Consider the following 18,528-nt stretch of genomic DNA (forward strand, 5'->3'; position numbering starts at 1 on the left):
CGACGACATGTCGCCATTCAGCGGGACCATTCTGCCGTAAAAAAGCTCCACAACAGCCAAAAGAGGTGGAACGGTCCTTTTTCATCACGACAGACACTTTGACAGGCCACGCTAGGACAAGCACAGGTGCAAATTATCAAATGAGTGATGGCCAAGTTGCATTTAGCACTCTCATTTTCAGGGTTGGGCGTGCACGCCAAGGCCTCACGGTGATGAACAGTGGTCTTTGTTCAGTTCCTGTCGTCGCGACATTGTGACAGTGAGCTAACGTTCATCCTGAGACTGAGGAAGCTAAATGGAAACTCCCAACAATGGAACTTGTACTTTTCCTAGTGTGACGGTGTCAAAATGTCGGCTGTGAGAAAAAAAAAAAGGCCTTTATATCGTCAATGAGGCCAGTCAGGCACATGAGACGTGTCACACAACCATAGACTGGATATGAAAATGGACATGGTGTTCCAAAGTGGAGCCATGGAAGTCTATGATAAAAATGACACAACTGCTCACTTGATTTATAACAGTAAGCATTTTCTTGATGGTCTCAATCTGTAGTTTCAGGTCTAATTCAAAAGAATGTCTATTTTAACTCTAAATTGACCTTAAGTGTGAGAGTGGATGGTGGATTGTCTCTGTGTGAATTTTCCCACTTGTTTTGTTTCGTTTAGGCCATTTGTCTATACAGTTTACGGACAACACTTTCCCCATGTACGTATACATTTTAAAGCGATTATATGCTTGTGCAAACATACTTCTGAGTAAATAAACCTTCCTAAATGTGACGCGCGAGACCTTTAAAACGTCTGTACCTCCCACACAGCTTTTTAACCATCACCGAGTCTGTCGAGCCAAACTTAATAACCTAATTATACATGGACGTCGTGCTATAATGACAGCTCTAACAGCAGCTGCACTGTCCCGCACACTGTTTATTTATGAATTAGCATTTTCCAAACCTGCTGATAAAGGAAGCCAGAATGAATTACATTGACATTACAGGGGGGGGGAGAAAAAAAATCTAAACGCTGGGGAGCAAATATTTTACAGAGTTTATTTCCTTCTCACAGTGGAGAGAATGCACATACAGGCAAACAGCATGGATGTCACATTTTTACAGTTTATATCCAGATCACTAAACGAATGAACGTACAACAAAAGCAAATATGCAAACAGCCACAGACTTTCATCTTTTTTTTTTTAACGGACAGTTTTATTGCCCATTAAACTGAAGACACTTTAATTCTTTTGAGAGGGGGGCGTCGTCGTTCTTGACAGTTTAGTAACAAAGTCATCATGAACAAACTTAAATGAACAACGCGCATTGTCTAAATGATTCACGTGTGAATTTACGTTCAGGCCCTGTTTTTTGTAGTAAAAATGTCTATAAATGATAAAGAAGAGTCTGGTGATATGTGGTGTGCGGTGCTTACGAATGGGCTCGGTTATTTTTCCTCCGTGTTTATGAGATGTTTTTACGAGTGCAAAGGTTTACCTCTGAACATGCCATATATAACAGAATTTTAAATACGCCTCTGTACGTACGTGACTAAATTTAGGGGAGAGCTCAGAGTCTGAAACGTGTACAGGACGTGGTGTTTGTCAAAAAAGATAATTTGGTTTGCTCACGTGGAGAGTGTGGCTGCTCTAATCTGTTAACACGTAATTAAATATGTAAAAACAAAAAAAACAAAAAAACAAGACATTCCGCGACGTCTATACTCTTTACTCGGCATGTTCAGAACTTCCCACGTCATAAACACAAGAGTCCCATTTCCTAGGCACCGATATTCTGCCACCTGCACATTTACTTTTACCAAAAGAAAGTTTCCCACCATGATCTACACACACACTTCATTTAAAAGTAACAAAGGTTGTCAATAACTGAAGAAAAAAAAAACACTAAACTCGACACGATAATGTCTGTACCCTTCCACTCATGCTTCATGCACGATTCAGTCAGATCCATGAAACATCAGAATCACTGACAATGATTTACAGCCAGTTAAAGACATAAGACGACGGATGTCACACAGTGACAGCATAAATGAAGACACGCGCGTTTCCTAAGGTTAGGCTCGGCAGGCTAGCTTAGCACGCTGAGCCGCACCACAGCCAATGGAATGTCAGGGATATGGGGGAGGGGAGGGGCTTAGTGTCAAGTGCTGACACGGTTACACGAGGAAGGCCCTTATAAAAAATTAAATGTGGCGTGACATTACAAGTGCGGGGACATGCTGAGGCGAAAGCACACAGTGTTTTGTTCTGATCTGCTGTCAGGAAGTTTGACGATTGTTTGACAGAAGAAATTCCAGAGCCGCTCAGCTACTGACACGATAAAGACCTCACGTATTTACATTACTTCCTGATACCTGCTGCGTATCTGTGCGACAACTCTACCTCTCGCCTATCTATCGTTATTGTACGTACTATGCGTACGACTATACTATTTGGACCGTTCCAAATGCAGAGCACCATTTCAGGAGGAGGTCGATCCTGAATAATATCTAGTAAACTACAACACTTCCTGATGAACATAAGAATATGTCTTGTCCTTCACATTTTTTTGAAGCTGCTGTGATTCTCAAAAAAAGAGAGAAAATATAACGGATGTGTCGTACTTGGCAACAGATTGTCAACCATTAAAAAAAACAGACATTTGATGCCTGTGACAAAAAAAAAGTAATATCTGTAAAGGCTAGTAAATGCTTTGGCAGCTGTTAGTCATGACTATGAACTAGGTTTTAATATAATTAATCTATTTAGACACAACTGAAAAGTAATACATCGGGGAAAGTTGCAGCATTAAAGAAATAACACTGAGCCATGTGGGAAATTCAGAGGAACGCTAGTCTCCCCTGTTTTAGCTAAAGTTTGTAGTCCAGATGTGTTGGCAAGCAGACGTTGGGTCTGCGTCTCTTTAACGGCACTGTGATGGTGGCGCTGCTCCAGTGACCGGGGCTTGGCTCACACACACACACACACACACACACATGACATGTCTGGGACGCAGCGCGGTGACGTCAAACAAAGATGGAGGGCGAGCGACGTACGCCACAGATGTGAGGACGTGGACGACAGCACAGCACGGATAAGATGGACGGCTACGACGACAACATGCGACAGATGGTGGTGATGATGATGACGATGATGATGGACAGGTGGCGAGACGCCGGCTCCCGCACCACCTGACGCTCCACAGCTCTTTATCTTTTCAAAGTTTGCATTTTTGAGAGCAGAGGTGGCTGTTTTTTTTTTTTGTGTGTGGATGGGGGCGGAGCCTCGCTCTTTCAAGCAACACAGAGACTGGAAGTGATGGAGGAGACGAGATGGCGGGGCAGAGTGTAAACGTCACTAAGCAGAGGCATGGGATATGCATAAACCCACCGTTTGAAATGGGAGGCACGGTTCATGATGAAGACTCACATCGCATGCATGACTGGGCCCAGTTACATTGCAAACAAAAGCGTGTTAAGGCGAAAAGAGGAGCAGCGGCAAGGCATCCGGCCAGTTCCCGCCCCTCGCTCCCCTCTGTTAAAAGCCAAAGTCGAAAACGATCTGGTCTTCGAAGATGGCGATGAGCAGCATGATGCTGAACCCGGTCAGCATGCCCAGGTTCTGCAGGACAAAGTGTCCAAGCTGACAGCGCTTGTGGTCCTCGCTGTCCCCGTGGAGCATTTCTGGCAGCTACAGGGGAGACAAATATTTAGCCATCAGAGACAGACTTTGTGGAATTAGCATCAGGAGGCAGAGAAGAGGACTGAGTGCCTGTGTGGGAGGAAGGTTAAAGGTACATTATGTAAGAAATGAACTGTTCAAATCTTAATTCTGGCTACACTCAGAACAATGGTGCAGTCACAATTTGAATTCTCAGCCTGCAAACTCTGCTCTTGTGTTGAGTTGGTGGTTTGGCCTCTTGTGCCACCCACCCAATAACGTGGCTACATGACCACAGCACAGACTCCGTCTGACACAGTCACAGAACTAAAATATGGCTGAACGGGTTGTGATTTGGCTCACTATCCCTGGCTTTTGGCAGCGCTGACGCTAAATACACCAGACAGAAATTGTGTTGCTAAAAGTTGGAGATAAACGCATGTTTTAAGGATTTTTAAGTGATCTACAGTTCGGCACGATTCTCATGTCAGACGTTGCGCTCGTGACTCTTCCAGTGACGACACTCTCTGACCAATCGGTGGCCAGCAGTCTGTTGACATCACATTTTAGTATCGGATCAGCTCACTTGGAACCTGCACCAGATAACTATCACTAATGGAAAAGCCCCCAAAAAACAGAGCAGAGTCGAGTGTAGTCGTGCTATAACTGTATTATAAGCAGTTTCAGCTGCAACTTCAGCCATGGTTAGCTAATCCACTCTGTCGCACTGTATAGTTGCCTCATCATGAGATAATTCTCCCCTTCTGTGACTCGGAGCAGACACACTGTCACTTAGAGTCAGTTATGTGTGTGAATGTGAGCAAATGTAGCGAAACACCCGTCTCCCTGAAAGTCTGGCAACCCACAGAAGGCTCAAGTGTTGGGAGGGTGACACTCGTGGATATTTATGAATTTAGATTGTAACATGGAACCCATTCTGATTGCTACAGGCCACAGTTTCACACATTTTACACGTTGTCCCCTTTTAAAAAAAAAGACGGCGTCGGGTGGAATCACACGCGCCAACTTACCATGTCCACCAGAGCCACATACAGAAACATGCCGGCTGTGATGGCGAAGATCCAGTTGGTGACTTGGTGTGTGTACTGGCCCACAGCTGTGCCAATCAGCATGCCAACATAGGCCATGAGGGCAGACAGCAGATTGTAGACGATTGCCTGCTTCACCGACATCCCGGCTTTCAGCAGCACCGCAAAGTCACCTGTCACACACGACACACACACACACACGCTTATTCAAACACCATTAGGGCAATTTCAGTGTATCCATCTCTTATTTTGACACCGTCTGGAAACTGGATCCCAACATACAATGCTCACATCTGCAGCTTCTCTCTCTTTTTTATATATTTTTATGTTTTTACTAAAGGTGAAAGTCACAGAGTGCATTGCTGCAGCGTTGACAGCTCTGTGTCCAATTTCTGTTTACAGTTTGCAAAGTGACATGCACTTTGCTGCACGTCATAAAGTCCTTGGTGAGAGGCTTTGGCACATGTCACATGTCACACTGTGTGTGTGTGTGTGTGTGTGTGATTTAGTCACTTCTGACTCTTCTGCCTTTCGGTGATGAGGAGGAACCTGTTCAAAACAAGCTCTCTGCGCCACAGGTCTGCCGCCACTATCTGTCTTCAAGAAAAAAAACTTCTTTCTAAGAAATATGTCTTAAAGTCCCCCCCTGATGCACTTATGATTACATATGCACGCCATCGCCTCTCTACCCTCTTCAATCATTGCCAGGCCAAATGCGGGAAGAGGGCCCAAGTCTCAGCGGAAACGCCCTCGATTTGGAAAACAGAGATGAATAGAGAGAAGGGGTGGCCTACATTTCCTGCACCTTGTAACAAGTGGCCTCTTTTCCTTGCTAATTACCTCGATGAATATTTTAACCGCTCCACTCTCATCCATCAATCAAAGCAATGGGGAGAAAAAAAAGGGGGGGTGAAGTTAAAGACAGTCTGCACACAACTCACGTCAAGGTTTTTTTTTTTAATTCCTCAACACACTGTGACGTTTCCCTGCCTCCCCACGTCCAGCCCTTCAGATATGCCTGCCACCGCCTCATCTACCGCAATTAACACACACATCACTGCCAATTAGCTTCACTCCGGGTGGTTAAAGAAGCCTCATAATCATCATCTTTGGCATCCAGCTGCCAGACGGGCGACGGCTTTTGTGTTTCAGGAGGAGCCGAGAGGTGCACTTGTCAAACTGCTGGGCTCGTCTGACGAGTGGCCCGACGGGGATGAAGGCACAGTAAAAAGCGAGTGCTTCTCGGAAGAAGGGCCGCCGAATCAGCAGGAAGTGTGAAATTACACACAGTGTCTTGAAAATCAGTTTACCATCTGGAAACTCCAGCACAAGGAAGTAAAGATGAGGATAAAGAACAAAAATGTTCAAATCAAAGCCCAAAGCAAACATCATTACTTCACCCCACAGAGTGGGGAGTGAAGTATTGTTTTTGGTGGCTGGTTTATATTTAACGTGAAGCACTGATAATGGGGATAATGCACTTGAATTAAAGTGAAGTAAACTGGTTTTTAAGCATAATAATAAATCAAGTCTGAGAGCGATCTGAACTTCCACTAGGCTCGTTTTCCAGGTTTGGAGAAATCTGGCTGGTTCTACTACACTGATAACAACTGTCTACGCTGCAGGGCAAGAGTCTAAAAGAGAGTTGGCAGATTAATGAAATAAAACTCATCAACATCAGTGAAGTGTGTTACAGAGATGGAGAGATTGCCTCGAGTCATATGGACTGGGTGTGTCTGTCCATGTTCATCTGGTGGGAGGAGCTCAGGACAGAGAGTCTTGATCCACAAAATTAGTATTTTGTTGTCCTGCGGATAAGACTCGACAATCTATCACTGAACAACACAGCGGATTTATGCGTGTTCGCCCCCTCCCCCTTTCCTTGCATATTTCACCTCAACCAGTAGCATCAGAATGTGATGCTGCCACTTAACACAGGGGGGAGCAGGTAGACAAACATGGAGAACAGGCCTGGAAACTGCACTATAACAAGACACATCATTAGTCCTGATCTGCAACGGATGACCCGATTGTCGGCCGTTTTCAGCACACACTCGACACTCATTCCTAAATGCACATGCAGAGCAGAGGACTGCAGAGTTGTTGTTCAGAACAAAACTATTCACTGTTGTCGCTGAATCAAACTGAATCAAAATGATCCACGGAGAGAGAGAGAGAGAGAGAGAGCGTTGGAATGCAAATGAACGCAGCAGCAGCTGTAGCCCTCTTTGACTCTGACTGTGTAGAACAAAGCGTGCCAGGTGTGGCGCATCATCTGCACTGACAGACACCATGACAGGCCATTTCACTGCTGTCACACAAAAGCCAATAATTCTGGGGAAAAAACACAAAACAAAAAAAACGGAGGCAGACTTTTCAGGAGAGAAGAGAAGAGTGACGATTATTGACACCACTCCGATTCTTAACGGCTTTCAGGGGGCAGATGATGGTGTGACGCTGACTGATTAAAGATCCATCTCAAGAGAGGAAAGAGGGGGCAGTTATGCAGAACCAGTTGTTTAGACTCTGGCTGTCAACATTATTAGGAGACTGACAACCTAAAAGGGCTTTGTTCGTGTCGGAATAAACGCAGACGTTTATTCAACAACGAACAAAGCCGCAGTGTGTTATGAGTAAATGACTTGTATTGTTTGGTTTATTTTCTCTCGGCGCACTTCACTTACCAAGTTCATGAGGTAATTCGTGACAGAAAACAGCCACTGATGTGCTGATGCCTCCTGTCAGGTTTGCACTGAACGCTGCACCTAAAGAGTCACGTTGATCGTGACAGAGAGAAGAAAAGTAACAGTTTAACATTTTTTTTTCAGTCAGTCGTTACAGAGTAATCTGGACCTGTGGGCTTACCTATAGCCAGGCCGTCACTGAAGTTATGCACACCATCACCCATTATGACCATCCAGGCAATGCTCGCTATACCAGCGTCCTTCATCTCCTGGTCCGAGTGACAGTTCCCGCCATGGGAGTGGCCGTGCGAGTGTCTGTGGCTGTGTTTCTTGGCCTTGTGTCGGTTCTCCTTGGTGGGCGACTGTTGGTCCTGCTGGGGCTGTGCAGGCGTCAGTGGTGTCTTGTTGGTGGGAGAGTCGGGCGGCTGGAGTTCCGAGAGCTGCGTGTCGTTGTAGCCGTTGTCACAGGAGACGGTCGTGTTGTCGGGGTCTGGGAGAGAGGGGAGATATTGCAGTCACACATGTGGGCCATATATATAAAAAGTGGAAACCGGAAGACGAACAGGAAGTTATCATTTATTGAACAGCCACCAGAGGGCGATACTGTTGGGTCAGCCTCATTTTCAGGTTTCAGATCTTTGTCGGTGGAACATCGAGAGCATGACTGAACACTTCTTACCTTCATTGAGCGGCTTCAGGTGCAGCCACTCTGCGTCTGAGCGACGATTTAGCTTGTGATCCGACAACTTCCTGCCAATCGCTCCCTCCTCGTTCGCCTTCTTTGCGCTCTGTGAGCACACACAGAAAATACCATCAGCGCACAATTCAAACCGTGAGACGCAGCGTCGTCAAATGTCGACAGCAAGATCACGTTACTCTCTTACCCTTTGGTCTTTGTAGTGCTTAAACATGCCGATACAGTGTTCAATGATGAAGAGGAGGTAGATGCCGGCCAACGCTGTAAGCCCCTTCCACACTCCGTCAAAGGCTGTGAGCATATCAGTGTCCTGTTTTTTGTGAGGATTGGTGTGGTCGTGCTGACCTTGAGACTGAAGACACAGAGAGGGGAACACATTTATCATTTTTATTTTAGTTTTGAAAGTTTTTGTTGCACGCCGTTAAACGTAACTGCATGGCAGCGTTAACTGCTCGCTGTGCTGGTAAAGACGAGAAAACAAGAAATGGAATCAAACAACACGCGCGGCCGGTCGTTGGTTTCCGACACGACTCTAGTCCAAGCTTGAGGCTGGGTTTAGATACCATCTTGTACTTTTTATTAGGATTTGTTTTTATAGCGAGTACACAGCCTGCAATGAAGTTATGCCTGCAGTTAAAAAAGGAAGACAGATGGCAAAAGAATGTGTACGAAAAACCTTTGGTTAAAACACAGAAAATGAGTGTTGGATGTACTTATAATAGACTATTACTTATATAATTCAGTCTCAATCTAAATATTCTGACCAAAGTTAACATCGCTGACCATGAACCATGAACAGATTTGAGAACAGATGGGAAAATATGAATTTTTGGAATTATTGATAAAGTAACATGAGGCTTGTTAACTCATGATTGGCTGCTGCGAGTCTGGTTGTTCTTTACAGCTTGTTTTGGTAATAATCAGTGTTTCAGGAGACATTGTGACGTTAACATCTGAACATAGCTGGGTCCTAAAAATAGACCCCGACTGATCACTGATCAATTAAATTTAGAGGAGTTCGAAGCATTGAAACCGTTCTTCAAAGCTTGAAAGAGGGCTCAGATGGTCAGACGGTAAATAATGAACTCACTCACAATAATTATTTTTAATGAAGCAGTGAAATGCACTAATTCCAGTATTAGTTTTGGAGAAAGTGTTTTTGTTTTTTAAAACGTGCCACTTTAAATTCGAAGTTAATGATAATTTTAGATCAAATGCATGATGCGCTGTCTTAATTTTGACAAGTTGTTGTGAGTGATGCGGTGTCATCTCCGTTATTGGCTGATTCAGAGTAGCAAATTAATGAATAATTTGATCATTTAGAATCTGTAAGGGCACAAGTTTCATCAAATGAAAAGACAACTGCTCTCATAAGGATTTTTACACTCTAGTCACGTGCTGGCTGTCACATGCTGGCGTACTCACATGAGGCAGCAGGTGAAGGAGGGCGTCGCCGCTGAGCGTGCCCACTGCCAGCGCCACCAGGAAGGTGAGCAGGAACTTGAAACAGCCCTGGTTGAGAATGGGCACGAGGACCACGCCCAGCAGAGACAGCAGGCTGATGACCGTGATGGACACGAAGCCTGAGACCCAAATCCACACTGAAAAAGACAAAAGTTAAAGGTAAAGAGAAAGGTATGTGATAAGTATTAGCATCGGCGAGTGACAACACCCAAAATAATATTAAATCCTGTTCTGAAGCGTCCAGAATCGCGATTTGGCCAATGCCATGTTTGAAAAATTCAAGTTAACCCTCACCCTGTAATGTGTCCACAAATTTGTGTTGTACTTATCGTCTATTTTCCTCTAAATGGGACGAATTATCATGGAAATGTTTACTGGCATTGTGAATCAATCGAAAAAATAGGACCATTTTTCCATAGACCTCCATTCAAAACGACTTCTTTCTGCCCCATGTAGCTATAGCTGTACAGTCCTTGTTGACAGTAAACATCATTGCTTTGTCACCATATTGTTCCCCTCTCAATATTTACTATCAATTGTTATAGTTTTCCCGATCTTGGCCACATGTGAAGGAAACTACGCTCCGAATGTTTTCAATCTGTGTGTGTCCTTGTGATGACACGACGCCTACAGCGAGAGGTGCGATGTGACATTTCAGCAGAATCCCGCTCGCCTCATTTTTCATTCAAGGCTGCAGGCATGAGACGTGAAGCAGAAAAGAGAAGAAATCAGAAAAGTACACTATCATTTAAACTGTCAGTTTGGCTGTCAGGTCCTGGACGTGTTTCAAAACAACACAAGACCGAAGGAGAGAGAGAGAGAGAAAGTTTGGGATTCTTTCTTCACAGAGAACAAAATGTTTAATGTAGTATGAAATTCGGTGTAACTACAAAGCTACTGGTGTGATTGCTAAAGTGATACTGGCTCCTTCACTGCTGACATTCAGCTACACCATCGGACACCCATCGAGTAAAACACAGCGTGCATGCAATTCACATCTTACAGACAATTGACTTCTGTTTCGGAGGCATATCACAACACACTCAGCTGCTCCTCTGTAAATGTAGCACTCGACACAATGTCAAATACACAGGTTTAGCAGTTTCCTAGGTTTGATATGTGTTTAAGCGTTAAGAGTTTGGAAATGGGGTCATACAGCGGTGGTAAGCGCTGTTGTCTTGGTGCAAAAAGCATGGAGTTTGCATGTTCTCCCCGTGTCTGCATGGGTTTTCTCTGGGTTCTCCAGTTTCTTCCCACAGTCCAAAAACATGCAGAGGTTAATCTGACGCTGTGAATGTGAGAGTGAAAGGGTGTTTTGTCTCCGTGTGTTGGCCCTGTGATGGGCTGGGTACTTGCCAACATATTAAGAAATGCTTAGCATTAACAATCTGAGGTGAACAATATTAGAAAACAATTGTGTTGCAATGTTGTGTTTTTACATCATTAAGTTAAGATGTATGTTGTGATATGCAGCGACTTTCTGCAGATGATTGACTAGCCCCATTCTGAGAGAATTAATCACTCAAGAATGATTGATGTGATTTTGATGGGGAGTATGTCTGTATGAAAAATAATTATAACAAAAAAAACTTGGAAAATGATTGTAAACCATCTTTTTTTTTTTAAACGTAGAGGGGGTGGCAGAGCATTAAATTAAGCAGGCTTCATTATCACTTTAGGGAATTAACATGAGTGCCAAAAATGTTTTACATTGCCATTAAACTGCCTCTTTTTTTGTATTATAGATGTATTATATATCCAAGTTTTTTTTCTGTCTCGCACAGTTTGAAGTTTTTTTTCTAAAGAGCGTTAAGAACTTTAAAGTGAAAATAATTAAGAAAGGACGTGCCTGAATGCGATTACAAACGTGTGAAACAGTATATCGTGCCGCCATACTGACCGAGTTTAGTTTACATAAAAAAAAAACGACAAAAGCCAGCAATTATGCAAAGGGAAAAACAAACTGACAGACACACTTTCTCTCTCTCCTCATCTGAATGACTGCAGGTGCTCGTGAAGAGATAATATGAAACATGTCTAATGCCTGAATGAGCAGCCTTTAAACAGACTGAATCAAGCTGTTGCTGTCCCATCATCCAGCTGTTACAGTCACTAATGCCTGCCCCACAATCCAGCATTTTCAAACCCGACTTGATTTTTTTTTTTAAAACGTGGGAAACCACCGATACAACGAAATTTGTAGCCGATTTGTTTGATGTTTTAATCATGAGAAAGCACAGACCAGACGATCCAGTTAAGATGCAGGGCGACACGCTTGGCTTTTACTCAAACCATTTCAGGGAGGACATTCTGGGGATTTCCCGGGGATCTTCACTGAAACTTCGCGATTTAGCGTGACTTCAGAATACAAACGAACACGGAGGGTTAGGGCCGTCAGTTAATAGCTGTTTTGTGTGCAATGTTTTATGCTGAGAAACGCAAAAAAAACACCAAAAAACTGTGGATGAAATCATGGCTGAGAAGATGGAATCAACTCGGCTTGTAAGTTACAGTTCTTATAAAAGGAGGCAACTCACACTCACAAACAGGTGTAAAAATCCACCTTAATCTCAGATTAATCTTGATTTACATTTTACAGGAATATTATAACAGAATATTAGATCAATAATGCCAAAAAATATCCTGCCTAATGAGCCTCTAAATACCTTATTTTAAGGCACTGCAGACCTAATGGAACCTAATGAGCTGATCAACGTTCTCTAATCGCATTGTTTTGCACTTATTAAGACCATCAAACCTGGTTTAATATTTGCAAAACTATTTCTTATATGTAAATGTTGTTTTCACTTTTAACCTCTGCTGGTCTAATGTTCAATGTTAATATTTTATAAAGACCAGCACTTTGTTTTTGGGTCTCAAATTGTTGTCGCATCATCATCGGCCCACACAGCACAGTGTTCTATGAGAGCAGGAGTATGCTCTCAGCTTTATATGCCCTCACCATCTCCTTTTACAGCTACAGCCATTTTCACTGTGCCTCTCAGAAGTAAAGATGCTACAGTTGACTGCTTTCTTATTTGCTGCATCATGTGGAACACAGAGCAACCCTGAGAGGCAACTGTATCACTCAGACAGTGCATCAGGTCCTTCACACTCACGCAGCTCATCTGCTTCTCTGTCTCATTACCTTTATGCAGTTGAGGTTCCGCGGGTGTGTAGATGTGAAGGTGGGCATCGGGTTATATTGGCGAGATAGAGGGCAGTTATAAGACAACAGAAGAAAGGCGAAGGGGACCCACTGGTCTGTGTCGTCCCTCCAATTACACATCTCCTTTGAGCTGTGGCTTTTGGAGAGAAAAGGGGGCCCTGGGTGTCGCTTAGGCTCTTCTAATTGGCGGAGCACAAAAAGGGGAAGTGTGAGGACCAGAAAGAAAACAACTCCAAATATTCTGAGCTCCCTCATTGATGTCGGCAGGATTCAAATGAGGCAGCTCTGCCACATGTGGTGATGCCTGTGGATGAGTCTTGGTGTACCAACGCAGTGGATCCAGAGCCTCTGGTTTTCCACTAATGAGGAGTCGTTCCTGCCCTCTTGACTTGTTCCTGATGTCTTCCTCGTGGTCATTACCGTTTTTTATGACTGTGTCGGTGGCTGCACGCTGCTGCCCGAGGCTCATTGATACAGGTGCCTCCAGAGAGTCATGAGTGTTCAATGATTAAAGATTTAAGAGAGTGTACATTTAGGGAAATCCTCCAATCTTACAGTTGAACTACTGCCTCCTGTTTTGACAGTCCTATTCCATACAATCCAGAGTGCAGCGCTGCAGTCGAGATATATTTTTGTCACAGGAAAAACACAATCTACTTCTAATTAAAATAAAATCAGTTTGTGCTGAACATCTAATGACCCCACACTTGCCATGTTGTTCATTGTTTACACCGACAGCTCCACAGATTCTTACCCACTTTGCATAACTTAAATGGAAACTAAAATCCAATTACACTACAGGCGTAATAACAATTTAACAACACAGCAAATGCCGCATGGTCAGATGGATTATTTAACAGGCTCGCCATGAATTTTTGCTCCAGGTGTGGGCTGGCTCACACACATACTCTAAGGCGCAAAGATTTGCAGCTTTTTCCGTGGTTGTGTTGGCACAAGGTGTGATAACGTCCTGGTTTGATTTGTGGCAAGCTTTTATGGCTTCACGAGCTCTATTTCATGACCTGTAACTCATTAACTACAAAACACTCCGATTGTATAATTTGCATGTCATAAACCTAAAAAACACAGTGGGGTCCCAGAGCAGCATTTAACACCAACCTTCATTCTTTATAGCTCTATCTGCCTTTTTCCATTTCTGGCTTTTCTTTGTGGACTCTAATGGTGATTCAGAGACTTGGAAAATGAAAAGCAAAAGATATCATTGGGAGAGAGAGAAAAAAACTCTTTTCACCTTTTTTCACCTCTTTTCAAGTGAGCTGCTTCCATAAAAATGACACAAAAATTGAATTTTCCAACGTGAAAATGGTCATAATAGGACCACTTGCTCACTGCTGGAGCTAATGAAATGATTTGATACAAAAGGACACACACGGTCCTAAATGATTCATAGAAGGAGACATTCTTATCACCAGTGTCTTTCACATGATGTACTGTAATACGGCCAGCTGGAGGTGACATGCAAATTTGCCATTTCATTCAAATATCACCTTTCTTTTTTGGTGAACATGCCAAAGAATAACTTCTCTCTCTCCTGCCGAGTGACACGTGCACATCAGCTGTGTAGTAACACCCGGAAATATGCAAAAGTCTCAGATGTGTCTTTGAAGAGACTGTTGAAGACCTTGTTCGATAAATGTGATTATCAATGCGTTATCAAGATCAAAGAGCACGGTTCATGACAGCAGTAAAAGCTGATCACGTGTTCACACTTTTGTGTGACTCAAACTCCAGAGGTAATCCTGGTTGGAAGCGCTCCTGCTCTGGATCACCTCCCCGTGTTTACCCTTTGTCCCCACTTTGTGCTTTAACTGCATCATTTACAAGCGGGACTTAAATCTTGGTTCTTCACTTCTGTCTCTGTCGAAGCTCCAGCTTAACTGCTGTTTGCTTGCTCTCAGTGTTTTCACCTCACCGAGTTCAACCGGTCCACACCTGCAGTTGCATGTAAAACCTGTTGCAGCCTCAGACTGCTCTCTTTACTGCAGCACTGTGCCACTTTTGCTGGATGTGCTGTTGCTGTAGCAAACGTGCCACAAATAAAGCAGATGTTCATTTCCTCCCTTTTTAAACTAAACTCAATTCAGCATTCGTATTACTCTTAGTCTATTCTGGCACTGTTTTTCCAAATAGCGTGCATAACCACGAAATAATAATAATAATCACAGTTCTTGTTTCACCTCGGTTATCATCATCATCTCTACAAAATATGGCTTGATTAGTTCAAATAAACCGGCTATTATGCATGTCTGCCACTCTTCCCCTTGAGTGGAGCTCAGGTTTACACATCTTAATAGCATCTTTTCGTGAACCCAGTGATGAATGTTAATATCCCTGTCGTTTCCTGCTTATCAAGACAGATGTGCCCTCTGGTCGATGGTGTCAGATAAAGACAATGACTTGTGGTTTAGTGTTTTTTTGCTCCAACAAACTTCCCAGTTACTTATTCAAGCATATCAGTGGCAAGACATTTCACAGGTGTTCTTTTCTGACTACAGTAGGTTGTGGCAACTGAACCTGATAGTATTGTGACAGTAAACCCCACTACACTGACCTGTATTAAAACAAGTGTCATCCAAAATTAATAAGTGAGCCAACAGCAGCGCTCTTAATATGGCGTGGTGCATCAGGTAGGTCAGGAACTACAACCTTCCTCTGTACATCATCTTCTCATACACACACAAAACAACAACCTAACAGCCACTTTTTTTCTGTCTGCAGGCTACAGCCTGATCTGGGACAGGACCCTGCATGAGGTCTCAGGTACTAAAGACTGGGCTCTTGACAAATATGGTTTGACCCTTGCATGAATTAATTGTTCATTGTGTTTCTTCGTTGCTTTTCAGTCAAGGGTCAATATGATACTCGGCTCTTACCGGAATTGATAGACTCCATGGATTCCTGCTTATCACCCATCATGTGGCGGATGCAAACGCGACTATCTATCTGGTATAGCAGGGCAGGACACAGGTAGGTGAACTGGCTGGGGGAGATGAGTGATTGAGGACTCAGGCCGTAGTAGTCAAGGAGCTGAGTCAGGTTCAAACACTGGAGAAGGAAACATGGGGGAGAGTATGAAGGGAAGACACCAATTATAATGCACCAAAATTGTAGAATACTGAACTACCCCATACAAAATGTATCTGACAAAGCATGATTACTAAATTACAGGTATAGACTAAACAACAATTAAACAAAAGCTGAAGAAAATCTAGACTGTTGAAAGATTTGTGTCATTTTAAAGATGCAATATATGTCTATACATAAGTGCAGATGTATTTATTGTCAACCAGTCTTTCTCAAATGGTGGTTCATGACAACAATCACCAAGGGTTTTGACTGCGAGGCGCCACCTTTATAATATTGCATGCCACCTCTGCCTTTTTATAAAACTCCAGCAGATTAAACTCTGTGGATTTTACATTTGTAACTCATTGAGTGAGACACAGAGAGAGGGTTTAAAATACCTATATTATATAACAGACTGAACACAGAGAGTGAGTGCAGATAGTGAACAAAGAGCAGTGAATCAAAGACACTAAGTTTAAATACTGAACATTTAGCACGCTTTGCATAAAATACCAATATAATTTGTATATTCCCACTCAGCCTTTAACTTAATTTCGGACCATATTGCCCAGCCCGAGGATGAAAGAGTTGTGTACTGCTGCATTTTTTTGTGTTAATGGCATGGGATAAAAGTGGGTCCTGAGGCTGGATCATTTGAGAACACAGCTGGTGCCTTGACCAAGGCTGCAGATCTAACAGTGTTTTAGAGCTGAAGCCCACATGAATTGGTCAAAATGAGTCAAGTGATAACAAAAAATGAAAACATTAATTCCTTGCGAACCTAAAGCGTCAACAGCTGAGATTCTTAACTTTATTACCATCTCTTTTTTTAAACATCAGCAGGACACAAATAAAATGTATTTACTATTAATATTCCTATTAATCTGCTCTTAGACACAGTGTCCTGATGTCAGACAACAACCAATGGGAAGTGTAAACAAATCCTACCTCCTCATGCTGGTGTAAATATCCACTTGGATGTCCTGGACCAATGGGGACTGGCAAAGTGGGGTTGACTAGCTCTCCTGGAGCTTCTCTCTTATCTTTATGAAAATGACTGTGACCGTGCCCATGTTCATGTTTGTGGTCATGGTTGTCAGATGGAGGTATGAGAGTTGTAGGGTTTTTGTTTCGCCCTCGATGTCCTCTGACCCGTGATGGATTTCTGGGCTTCTTGGTTCGACTCTCTGTTGGAGTAGAAGACGTCTGAAGCTCCTGAGAGTCTTGGGGCGGCCTTGAGGTTAGAGGTGGCAGCTGTTCTTGGGTTATGGGAGGAATGTCTGTGCTGGTCTGTACTTGATTAACGTGATTGTGTTCCTGGTCGTGGTCATGATCACCGTGGTCATGATCGTCATGGGGTTGAGAAGTTAGGTCCTTATGGACAGACTGTACCTGCTCATGCTTGTGCTCTTGGTCATGTGCGTTCTTCACATGTCCATCTGAATGTTTATGGTGTCTACCTTTTACCTTTGTGTGATCATGATCGTGATGCGTTGCATCATGTCTGTGATTGTGGTCATGATCATGATCATGATCATAATCATGATCATGGTCATGTTTATGGTCATGGTCATGCTCATGTTTATGGTCATCCCCTGTAAGTGTACCAGCAGTGGGACCAGCAGCAGTCGCCTGTTGGCTGCTGGTTGTGGGTTCCTGTTTTGTGGGCAGATGGTGGGAGCCAGGCTTGTTGTGTGGATGATGATGATCGTGCGTGTGACCATGATCATGGACTTCGTCGGTGGATGTGTGTGAGTGATGCCCATCTTGCAAATCTAGCACATCAAGGTGGGCTACATGGTCATGATCCTCATGATCCAAACCGACCACCTTCACTTCACCCAGACCCAAACTTAAGAGCAGACTCTGAAATCCCTGGAAATCTAGTCGGTCCTTCTGACCGTAGCGCCTGAAAAGCTGCTGGATATAGTAGCGTTGCTCCTCCTCTAGATTGTCTCCTTTGGGTGTCTTGGACTGTGGTGATGTAGAGGGTGCTTTCGTGTATGAAGCCTCAGAAATCTGCAGGTCACTGTGGGCGTGGTCGTGGTCGTCATGGTGATGCCCACTGTGCTGATGGCTGTGACCTTCTGCGTGGCAGTGGTTGGATTGGTGGAAGAGGAAGGTGAGCACACAGAGGAAACAGAACTTGGTGTGCACGTGGACTCGCATCGTCTCCTCGCTTCTGGCCCCCTGTTAGGAAAAAGTAGAGTGACAGCAATCACTTAATGATGATGAAGACATTTGGCCTTGTGAGAATGACTGGAGAGAATCCAACATCACAATATACGACAGATAAATGGTCATAAGTGTGGTATAAAACACAAAATCAGTTTAAGCAACCAAGTACACACGTTCACAGACCCTGAGTGTTTGCTCAGGAACACTGTTCTCTCAGTATCATGGTCTGAAACTTTTCCACTACCCTACAACATTTTATCTAATCAGAAGCCAGAATTCAACAAAGTGGCAGTACAACATTAACATCACTTGCAGTTATACCAGTTATGAACCCCATTGTGCATTAAAGTATTAAGACATGATGCACAGCACACTTTCTTTTTTGTAAATCCTTGATAAATATCAAATGTATTCTCTTTATAGCTTCCGTTGGGAGTCATTTACAGCTTTAAAGATAAATGACGACATTTATTATAGCCTATTTTATTGTACAATTACTTAAATACACAAATTAAATAAAATAAATGCTGAAGAACTATGATAAGTCAA

The 18,528-nt window shown here is 43.4% G+C and overlaps 1 protein-coding gene across 1 annotated transcript; it reads right to left on the minus strand.

Moving 5' to 3' along the window:
* Positions 1-3,528: 3,528 nt before the first annotated feature.
* On the minus strand, positions 3,529-17,985 carry slc39a10 (solute carrier family 39 member 10; the record flags this gene model as incomplete). The annotated part of the gene is made up of 9 exons (XM_083908881.1): positions 16,750-17,985; positions 15,609-15,780; positions 9,507-9,682; positions 8,269-8,433; positions 8,064-8,172; positions 7,566-7,874; positions 7,385-7,465; positions 4,683-4,873; positions 3,529-3,681 (listed from the first exon to the last, which is right to left on the minus strand). The coding sequence occupies exons 1-9, from the start codon at positions 17,968-17,970 to the stop codon at positions 3,529-3,531; spliced, it is 2,577 nt and encodes an 858-aa protein (XP_083765007.1). The 5' UTR covers positions 17,971-17,985.
* Between the last annotated feature and the right edge of the window lie 543 nt (positions 17,986-18,528).

This window comes from Microchirus variegatus (assembly GCF_963457635.1).
Source record: "Microchirus variegatus genome assembly, chromosome: 22".
NCBI classification, from domain to species: Eukaryota; Metazoa; Chordata; class Actinopteri; order Pleuronectiformes; family Soleidae; genus Microchirus; species Microchirus variegatus.